Source organism: Gavialis gangeticus, unplaced genomic scaffold (assembly GCF_001723915.1).
Source record: "Gavialis gangeticus isolate Ggan-Ray unplaced genomic scaffold, GavGan_comp1, whole genome shotgun sequence".
NCBI classification, from domain to species: domain Eukaryota; kingdom Metazoa; phylum Chordata; order Crocodylia; family Gavialidae; genus Gavialis; species Gavialis gangeticus.
Genome location: NW_017729009.1, coordinates 7,589,685 through 7,601,135, shown reverse-complemented (window position 1 = coordinate 7,601,135; position 11,451 = coordinate 7,589,685). Strand labels below are relative to the sequence as shown.

Genomic DNA, 11,451 nt, shown 5'->3' with positions numbered 1-11,451 from the left:
AACTGCTCTGCCCTGGCTCAAATTGCTGCTGTCCTGGACGCACATGTAGATGCTGCTTCTGGGAGTAGTTGATTCTGGCTCCAACTGCTCCAGAGTTTATTGCTTCACATTGGTTGCAAGCGTAGATGCACACACACAAACAAACCTGGTGGCAGAGTTGGAGAATGTATTTTGTAGCGTTCCTTTCTCTAGCAGACTTTTGGGTCTGCTCCTACCACCATGAGGGTTTACAGTATGTTGCCACATACAAACACCATGTTTTCCAAATATATATGAAGACAAACAGAACTTTCCTGAAAAGACTTCAGTAAAGGTGAATCAGGAACTGGAAGCAGGGGAGAAGGAGTGGAAAGCACTGAGCATGCTGCTGTGGGTTGGATCAGGGACTATCCAGAGATTTCTTTGGGCTGTAATAGGAGCTACCATTGATATGGCCCTAGAAGATGGAACAGATCGTCCAAGGAGGTTGCTGCATCCAATCCAATTCTACATATCCCAGCCAAACAAGCAATCAAAAAACTGCTGAAGGAGAGAGATTCTGCTAAGAAGTTAATTTACTGTGAAAGCCAGTTTTTGTTGTTGTTGTGTGGAGCTGACTGGCCTTTGTAAGTCTCACAATGGGCCTGTGTTTACCGATGGGAATTTCTCCAGATTGCAGCTGAATAGTGGCCATAAAGTTTTGCTCTGGAGGTTTCATGAAGTCTTGCATGAAAAAGGTGCTCTGTACAGAAAGGGATTGCAGCGAAGGGTAGGCCCATTGGATATGAGCAACCAGGGCTGGGATGGAAAAAAGAGGGGAAATGAGTATGTTTTAAAGCTGTAGAGCTCAGTGTGATGGGGAGGGTGATGTCCACTATGGTGCTCTTTGGAAACTAGGATCTGGCTTATAAAGCTGCTGTTAAGCACTTAGTGCACCACTCTTTCATGCCCAACTCTCCACACATGCTGTCAACAAAAGTGAGTGGACTCTCCCTTGTTTGTTGAAGCAGTTCAAGGACAATATGGCTGCCAGAGACGTGAGCCCACCCATTGTTCTCCTCAGTGATATAGATGCCACGCCAGGAAAATAAACCATATTCATATGGCTTTCTACTTTATTAGACCACTAAATACAATTCAACATATGTGCAGTGAATCATTCCAATTCAGACTGAAAGTAACATTTACTTTCCACCCTTTAGGGGTTTTCAGACTTAAGACTAATATCAACCACCATCAGGCAAGTCGTGCTTAATAATTTGCTACATAGTACACTTCTTCCAAAGGGCTCCATTGTGTGTCAGGAGATCCAAACGTGAGACCAAGATCTACCAGGAAGCTTGGAGGAAAGTGTGCCCAGAGTGTGCAATAGCCTGTGTGGTTTCCATTCTGTAAAGATCAAGACGTAATTAGATTTCTCTTTCTCTCTCTCTCTCTCTCTCTCTCTCTCTCTTTGTGTACATGTATATACATGTGTCCTTACCTTTGGTTTACAGTCCTGGAGAAGAGTGAATTCAAGGATGAATCCCTCTATTTCCGCTTTTATGCTGATGAGGAGATGGAGGGTACAAGCTCCAAGAGCAAGCAATTGCGCAATGACTTCAAACTCATTGAAAACATCCTAGCAAAAAGTCTGCTGGTAAGAGATGCATTTAATTTAAGGCACTGTTATATTTATCTTTCTACGAACATAAATTTATGCCACAGTATAGGAGAATGAATAATCTGGTTGGAAATCACATTCCCCAACTGTACCTTGCAATTGACTTTGATTCATCATAATTCTTCTCTTGAGCATTGCCCTAGACCAGTGGTTTTCAACCTGTGCTCCATGGACCCCTGGGGGTCCACAGGGTATGTCTGAGGGATCCATGAAAGTTGATTATGATCAACCAAAAGTGTGTGACTAGCCACACTTACAATTCAAAGGGGTCTGCACCTCCCTTTGAAATTTCGAAAGGGGTTCACACCTCCATTCAAAATTTTTCAGGGACCTGCAAATGAAAAAATGTTGAAAACCCTAGACATTTGGAACACAGAATGGCATAACCAGCCTGGGAATTGTAATTAGGTTGGAGTCGTCTAAAAATGTCTGAGAATCATGTTTTTGAGAGTCATCATCAGAGTGACTGCATAGCTCTCAAAAAGATAGATTCAGGACATGTCTGGATCAAGTATCAGTCGCATCTGAATTTCATATATGGGACCCAAAAATATCATGTTCCAGGTTTAAATAGTATTTTAGGGGTGCACCAATAAAGATTTTTTTGGGCTGATGCCAATGGCCAATTATTGACCAGCCATATCAGCTGATACCAATCCGATTGCCGATGTGCAGCATCCAGTGCGTAAGTCTGTTGGAAGAGGTGTGGGGGGAGGGGAGAGGGGAGGGGGGCAGATTGAGGCCCCCACAGTGAGGGAGGGAGCGGGACAGGGGCAGGTGCTGCACAGGCAGGCGGGGCATGGGATGGAGCCACGACTTATCTGGAGGGGGGATGGGGGGAGCTCCTTCTGCTGTGCGCACTCCCAGGGGAGGCACAGGAGGGCATGTGCCCACCAGATCTATGCTTGGGGCAAGGGTGGGCTGCCTGCTGCTGGCGTGGGGCTGGGAGCTGTGCCAGCCTCTTCCTGGTGTGGGGGCTGGGCCCAGGCTGCTCTCCTGGCAGGCGAAGGCACGGCAGGAGGTGGCAATGCTGGGAATGGGGAGCTATGGGGGGACTACAGCCACCTCATAATTTGCTGTGGCCCCCCTCCCAGTGCCACCATCGTTGCCTGCCTTGCCCACCCTAAGCACAGCCCTAGCACAGGCCCCACCCTGACTGGGCAGTGCCTGCCCCTATCTCTGCTCCACTCCCTTCCTCAGTGGAGGAGCCTCGATCAGCCCTCCACATGCCCCTTCCCTCCCCCACATTCTTTCCACCCCAGACTTAATGGTCTAATGCTTCTCTCTAAGCTGCCAGGCTGCATTCCTGGCTGCATGCATGCTGCAGCTGCGCACATGCACATGGCATTTATTGGCAACATTATCTGCTACATCAGTGAAAAAAAGTCAACTGCTGATAATGTTGATTTTCCTTTTATTAGTGCTGCTATGATATAGACTGATATATCAATGCACCTCTAGTATTCTTCATGCTACCCTTAAACCAGTGCTTGTACCCCATGAATAAGGTGACCATACATCTTGGTTTGGCCTGGACAGTCCCAGATTCCATAGACTGGTCCCAGCTGGTTGGTCAAAAGTCCCAAGCTGGAGTCCAGCAGAAAGGTGGAGCAGCATGGTGCACCAGGCTGGCGGGTAGTCAGACACTGCTGCTGCTGTGTGGGAATAAGTCAGGTTGACTGAAGCAGGCACCACCCAGGGCCCAGCATGTGTGGATGGGGTGCTGCCTACTCCAGTCTACCCACCTTGCTCCCACACAGCATCAGTGATGCCTGATCACCCACTGCCTGGCACACCATGCCACTCTACCTTCCTGCCAGACTCTGGCTTGGGACTTTTAACCAACCAGCTGGGATGGGCCTATGGAATCCGGGGCTGCCCCAGCCAAACTGGGATGTATGGTCACCCTACCTATGAAGCCCATTCAGTTAAAACATCCCCACACACTCCACGAGGACTAGTTTTTCTGTTCAGACATGGACATTATTTGTCCAGGAGACACCATTCACTACTGGTGGCCAAGGGCCCATACTCCTCTTCCTTCAAGTTCTGGTAGAATTCAGGAGTCAGAAGAAAGGCCGGATTAACAACAATAAAAAAAGATCCAGAGGTCCATTATAGCAGGGAAGATTTTCCCTTGGTGGTTCACAGAAACTATTCCCTCCTGCTGCTATCTTACCTCCAGGGAGCACTGTATAATGATATTTTAGCTCTTGTTCTCCCTGTATGCAGTGTCAAGGATCTGTGTGTCAGGCTATTGTATTCATTCTCATAGAACGTTCTTCATACAAGGAAGCTGTTAAAGGTATCATTTGGTTAATCTCCAAATACTTGCACTCTGGGCTTGTTTCTTGCACTTTGCAAAGCAATCAGAGATCAATTCCATATTCATCCACAGGAAGCAATCTTGATTCAAGTTCCTTTGATTTTCTTCCCTCTGAAGAGAGGCGAGTTTTTTGGGAAAACAGATGAAGCAGCACATTTCTTCCACTTTTCTTTCCTCCAGTGCAATGGACTGCTGTTTAAAAGGGCAAGTGCCTTACAAAAGCAATATATTAACCCTCAAAATAAGAGAGCCCGTTAAAACTCAGCGGTGGGCAGATCTGATTGATCCTGGCTTCTGTTACTGCATTATCATTAGTTTACATCTATGTAAATACCGTTTCAGCCTGTAGACTCTGCGAATCATTTGCTTTGTCTATTTGCTTTCGTTAACTTGACTGATCTAAGTCACTCCATAACTGGAACTGAAAGGCTTAAAAACAGCAGAAATATTTATCATTGCTAAAAATGATTGCTTTTCTTTTAGTTCCCAAATGCCTCAGTCAAGACCAGTTGTGTAAACTTACGGGTGCGAGCAGGGCAGTGACCTAGGAGCTGATTGGAGCGGGGCACCAGAATGGTGGCCCTGTAGGGAGCCCGTGCCACTTCCCTCGCTGCCACCACACTTGCAGGAGCCCTTGTTTGAGGACGTAGGTACTCTTCCTAATATCCCATGCACTGCCCAGGGCACCAAATTGCGAGTTACTTCACTGATCAAGATCAAAGTCTCATTGTACTAGGTGAGATACTAACACAGAGAAGGATACACTGGAAGGGTACACTCCCTTCCCAGAGAGCTGACAGTTTGAAACTAGTAACAAAATAATAAACACTGAATAAAAAGCAACACACTTACTGGCCCAGATTGGCAGTGAAGCTCAGTTTTAGCATGAGTAATTAGCCACTTGACAGGTTCACAAATAAATCAGCAGCTGCCCTGTATATTTGAGAAGAAAAGGATGCCACAAAGAACAGCAAAAGAAACATATTACAGTTATTTATGAAAATATTTGTGCCTTGCTTTTTTGAATTATTAGACAAGCTCTGCACAGCAGATAAATAGTAGCTGGAATCCGTATGCTGCTCTGTCTGCAGAGCGTCCCCATCTTGGTGCCGTTTTAACTGGGCTTTTCTGCATCAATTCATTCTTTCTGTGGTGTTCTCTGTGGGCTACAGTGAAGGTTGTGTTGGCTTTTAACTGCACTGTGCTTCAGCCGTGTAATCTAAATTGTTTAACGGGAACAAACTCAGCATACTCATCTAGTCCTCTATCTCAGATGACCTTTCCCTGTAAGGAAGAAAACAAATGAAGCCTCCTGACAAATGAAAATTGCAGTTGCTGAAGGAAAGTGATTCCAAGTTGGAAAAAAAAGACAGGTTTCAGACAAAGTTTTATATTAATTTATTTGTGCAATTGTTTTTGATTTGAGGATGTTAATCTTGGCATGCTGGAAAAATATACAGGATTCTTTTCATAGTTCAAGAGAATTAAGCCTTCAGACTGCCTGCAGATACTAGGCTTGTATCAGTATCACAGCATTCCTTATTAACTTAGGATCTAGACCAGGAGTCAGGAACTGCCAGCACGCATGCCAGAGCATGATATGAGAGGCTGTTTTGCTGAGCACACCACAGCTGGCCCAGGTTGCTCACAGCCCTACCGTGAGCAGCCTGGGTTCTGTGGCCAGTGGTAGCTGCATGCATGCATGCCTTGGAGCGCACAGTGGGGAGGGGGCCTGGGGTGGCACAGCGCCAGCCCCTTCCCAAGGCATGCATGCAACTGCTGCCAGCAACAGCTCTGGACCCCAGTGCAGCTGCTTGCAAGCTTGTGACCATCTGCTGCAAGCTGCTTGGGCTCCATGGTGGGCTACAGGGGCCTGCCCAGTGCCTGGGCTGCTCGCAAGACATGACCACATGTCTGCAAGCAGTTGCACCAGGGCCCAGAGCCCTGGCCCGCCTCGTTGCTGGCAGCAGCTGCACATACACTGCAGGGAGCCCGGCAGGGAAGGAACCAGGGCTGTGGTGCCCCAACAAGGATCAGGCTCCTTACAGCTACCCCACCATCCACCCCTGGCATGCCAACATCTTTCAAATCCAGGTTGGGGGGGGGGGGTTTGGCACTCGGCCCAAAACTGTTGCTGACCCCTGATCTAGACCTCTGCTCTTCAGGTCTAGCATTAGCACAAGAGAAGACCCAGAGCTGATAACTTCTTATGAATCTTTCAGGGATATAAATATACTTATTTTTGTTTCTCAGAAATTTAATGCTGTATGCAACTTATAAGTTATTTAGCCTGCTCCCTGCCCTGCCCCCAGTGTCCTGTCTGTGTCTGGGAGACACCAGAATTTTCCCACCATCCTTTGTCCGATCCTTATGGAAGATGTCAGAGGTTCCCGCATCATTACTGAGATACAGCCTCCAGACTCCTTTGGTACCTTTTTCAAAATGACATGATCCCATTTTCAAAAGGCCCTATGTCATGTAGGAGGCTAAAAAATATTGTAAGTCTATGCCAAAAATATCACCTGCTAGCATTTTAGTGCCAGTTTCAAAGAAAGACAGGAGCTAGTACTTTGAGCAGGGAAGACCTGGGCTTTAATCCTGTTACTGATAATGAGCTCTAAGCATAGAGTGAGTTAGTTGCTTAGGGCGCCTGTACATGTGCAGGGAGGTGGCTGCTCTGATGTGGTGTAATTACTCGATTAATCAAGTCTGCTGGAGCGTGGTAATTACCATGCTCCAGCAGACTCAAGCATCACATGTATCATTCATTCAATGACCTTTAGTTAAAGTGCCCCCACCACCATTTTTCAGCATGGGGATGTTGATATACGTGATACTCTGGGTGCTTTAATTAGAGTGGCTCTCAGAGCCGCTGTAATTAAAGTGCTGCCCTCCCCACTCCCACCACCCACACGCTCCTGGAGCACATCTGTAAACACCCATCGCTGCTGTGTCTCAATTTTCACAACTTCAGAATGAGAACACCATAACTGACCTGACTCATGGAGGACTGCTATCTTAGAGCCATGTTCAAAAACCATTCTACTATGAACTAATTCTACTTAGTACTTGATAGTAATTGTACTTTTTCTGCTTAGGTAGCACTTTACTGTCCAAGACTTTAAGCTCAAAGCTGCTAGATGGCATTATTAGTTCATGTCTATCTTTGCAATTTTGAGAGACAGTCCAAAAAACCATGGCATTCCTATGAGATGGGCTGATAAAGCTATGACACAGTGAGCTACCTGAGCTGCATGACCTGGCTACACGACACGTTGACTAATTAGCTGCGCAGCAAACGTCCCAGCATCTACATGCATGCCCTTATTAGGCTGAAGTAAACTAATTTACTCCACAGGAAGATAGTACTTGTAAATACAAGTACTGTCTTGCTGCAGAGTAAAAAACTGCAGTGGCACACTTGTAGACACTGGAGGGGCTGGTTGCGCCACGAGGGTGCTTCAGTGCGGAGGCTGCCAACCGGCTAGCCCCTCACTGATGCTCCCTCGTGCCCTAGTCAGCCCCTCTGCAGCACTTTGGACTGGGGGGAGTAGCCCAGGCTGACCCCTGGAGCCCCCTGCCAGCTGGGGATGCTCCAACCCAGCTCCATGTTCTGCACATGAATAAACTGTGGAGCTTATTGCTCCAGAGTTTATTCATGCATGCTAATACCACGTGTAGACACGCCCAGTAAGATATGTTTTTCTTATTCCGCTCATATATAAATAGTAATTTGCATAATTAAAATAAAGTCCCACTAAAGTCACGCACTGATAAAATCTCTTCACTCTTTACCCATTTCAGGACAATTATTCTTGTGTTTTGCGTTAATATAAAATTACCTCATTCTCTACAGCTTCTGCAAGAGAACGTCTCTCTTGCCTTTCATTACACCAGCCTACCAACGTCTATTCAAGCTGGGGAATTCAAAATCCTTGATTTACAAACCACCTCGGGAAGAGAGTTGCTAATTACAGACTACCCCACAGAGCTCTCCGAGCTCCAAAAGAGCCGGGCTGGCAAATGGATAATTAAAGGCATCTGTCATCCTGGGGAAGTGGAGATGGTGATACGGGTATAACTTCGGTCACTGAAAACCCTAAGAAACACTGAAGTAAAAAGTAGCATCTCTTATGCCTTTAACATACTCTATTCAGTCCAGTCTGGAAATCACAGACCAGAAGGAACCTGGCTTCTTTTTTCTCCTTGCCAGGGAGGACGGTACCATTACAGTTTACAGCAGGAGTGCTGGCTGAGTCTTGGCATTTCTGGTTAATGGGAAATTTTGACATTTCAAAATCTTGTTCACTGATCAGAGCCATGGATCCTTTGAGGTCCTGGCATCCCCAGCAGTTTCCCAGGTGAAGTAGCCCAAAACCAGGCAAACGCCCAATAACCCCAGGGGTGGAGGGAGGAGTCGGGGGTCCTTCACAATTTCACTGAACCCAATCTATTTTTGTAAAACACTTGGTCAAACTGACATTTTCTGCCCAAACTGTGCTTTGTCGGAAAATTCCTGATCAGCTCTGCGTAGTAGCTCAAAGACAAGTGCTTCATTCAGCAAGACTTAGAGCAGAGCTGGGTTTACGCTGGAGGAGTTCTCCCACTAATGTATATTTGCAGCTTTTAGTTAATTTACTTCAGTCATATCCGTATCCTTTGCTGAGCTGCGTATCCACGGATGTCTATGCAGCAAGTCTTGCTCGCTGGAGACTCATGGGAACTGAATTATAAGCTGACATAGGTCAGTGTTAAAAAAGGAAAAGAAAAAGTGACTCAGAATTAATAACTGAAGATTGACTTAAAAATACAGTTATTGGGCCAAATTTAGAAAACTGGAAGAAAGCCTTAGTAACAGGGATTTGCCCAGAGGGAACAGTGTTGAAGTAAAAACACAGTAGAAGTGAGAGGAGCTCCTCCACATGCTTCCACACTTTCTAATTGTATAACCAGCTTATAGCAACTGGGAAGTATGTATGTGAGGGGAGTAGCAGATGCAGCTAGTTTAGTCCATGTGGATTTGTGTATGGCATCTGGCAGACATAGAGGTCAATCAGAGATAAATGAAGCCGCAAGCCATTCAGTATAACTGTTTATTCAGGTAGGCTATACTGCAACCTTATGTCCTGGGAGCGAGGATGGGTTAACACGGGTACAGCCTGAAGGGAGGCTCTCTGGCTGACGAGCAGGCTTTTTCACCATGCAATGAACCCAACATGATGCCACTCTTTCTCTTGTCAACATATTTTCATGTTGGCTTGTGACCAAATTGATTCGCTTGACTTGTGTCTCAAGTTCTGTGAGCAAAGGCAAACACTGCCCGTTAGGTTTTGTCTCTCAAATTTTCCTTAGCATAAACTTGCAGTTTCTGCTTTTGTCTGATCCCAAAGAGCCATCGTCCTTTCTGCCAGGAGCCATCTGTTAAAGAGGCTAAAGGTCTAAAAAACTCTGTTTAGAGACGACTTGCTTATTTGACCCATACCAGCTTCTTAGGCATTGACACAAAGTAGATTATTTCATTATATTTTTATTTTTCGTGTATTGTATTTTATACTTTTTACTACTGTATCAACAGACACCATTTGTTTAACTATTCAAAATGGGTTCACCGGTATCAGAGTCAAAATAGCATTAAATGGTAACCATGGCTTCTCTCATAGCCCCACTTCAGGAAAGAGTTGGTATGAGCAGATGGTTTTTATACTGTGCTCTGAAGATATTGTCGACTACAGTGATTATATTAAGCAGTGGTTCTCCATTTTTTGTAACATGAGCCATCTTGTAATAACCATGCCTTCACCATTCTCCATGCAGTCACAATCATATGACATCCCTGCTTAAATAGAAAAACAGTATAAGGGAAGTATTCCAATATTTTTAGTTGGCTTTTTAATGGAATTTAGTGGCTAGGAGTAAAGAGGAGGAGTCGGCAGCCGACAACTGATCTGATCAGCATGGAAAACCAGTGCATTGTTTTGCAGATCCCAGTTTCAAACTCATGCGTTAAAATGATCAAAAAGAAGGAAGCAAACAACAGATCATGTAACCGCTCTGAGTGGTAATAAGATTTTACAGAGAAGTTACTAGTGTGTGGTAAAATAAGCGGTGGACTTTATATCCCTCTTCTTGCAAACAAAGCAAATGTATCAGACACAAGTATACTAGGTTCTTCTCAGGATATTTTTCTCTCTCTGTCCTGGCTAAACTCCCCTATAATCTGTTCTGCCTGTCTAAACTTCCTCTCCCATTTCAATCAGATATTCTTCTTTACTTTCTGTACTGTATTGCTGCATGCTGTTGCTGTTTGGTATTAGACAACTGTTGCTTTATGCCCCAGAATGACTGCATTTCAATGATGATAAAAGTATATATGGAAGGTTTCTTTAAATATTTTGGGATCCTTAGGGTTAAAAAGTGTTATCTTCTAGAAGAATTGTAAAGTATTGTTCTTTCATCATGTGGAGAACAAACACATCACAGCTTTCTCTGTGTTGCCTGGCAGCAATAAAAGTAGTCCCTGAATAAAGTTTTTGGAACTTTAGGCATAAACAGTGGCATATACAATAGAAACAAGTATGACACCACCACCACTATGAAACAGCAGTGGCATATACAATGGTTTCATCACGATATCATAAAGTTCTTAATATGGATGCATTTCCCCCCTCTCTGCTTTTAAGGAATTCTTTTTGTCCTATTTAGGAACTGAGAAGGGCAGGCAGGTCATGAAAAATGACATCACATGAAAGATCTCCGTGCACAACAGTGGTATTTTCACAGAACTAGGCATGTTTTTGTGCATGTAGCACTCAATTTCTCAGGTGTTGCAAATCAAACCCTCTGTGTATGACACTGTGTGAAGTTTGCTCTTAACATCCATGGGCATTAGAAAGAGAAGCTTGTTCTTAAGATATGGGTCATAAGTGCACGTTTGGAAGAATACAATTTTTTGCCTTGAAGAACAGTCACTGCTCATCATGTGTGTGCGATTGCAACTTTTGCCGCGTTATCAGAGAATACTAGGATATGTTTTCAGTAAGAGCTAGCATTGTTTCCAGTAGACCTGTTTCAAGGTATGCATTCCCCCCAATAACCTGTCTCAGCCTAGTGGGTTTTTTCTTCTTCTAACAGGTTTATATTGCTGGTCTTCAGCCACATGACTCCCATTAACGTAACTGGGAATTATAAGGCTGTATCTCCAAGTATTTTTCTCCAAGTGAGAATGACAACCTGGCTGGGAGAGCAGTCCTAGCAGTTTTCAACTGAGTCCCAAACTTGAGGCAAAAAAGTATCCAGTGTGTTTGGCTGAAATACATGTTACTTACTCAGTCCTAGCACAAAATCTTATTAGCACTGTCCTTATTTTCCAAGGCACTCTCTGTACTGAACATGCTTAAGTAGCAGTTCTGAAAAATGTTTTGTTGGGAAGAATCAGGCTTAGCAAACTTTCCACTGAGCCTTCCCTTTGGTATCTCCCACTTTA

The 11,451-nt window shown here is 44.8% G+C and overlaps 1 protein-coding gene across 1 annotated transcript in view; it reads left to right on the top strand.

Annotated features, from left to right (window-relative positions):
* PREX1 (phosphatidylinositol-3,4,5-trisphosphate dependent Rac exchange factor 1) overlaps positions 1 to 11,451 on the top strand; it is a 165,563-nt gene that overhangs the window by 90,479 nt on the left and 63,633 nt on the right. The window contains exon 17 of the mRNA XM_019509731.1: positions 1,476 to 1,618. Within this exon, the coding sequence (XP_019365276.1) occupies positions 1,476 to 1,618 (143 nt within the window). The remainder of the gene's footprint in view (positions 1 to 1,475; positions 1,619 to 11,451) is intronic.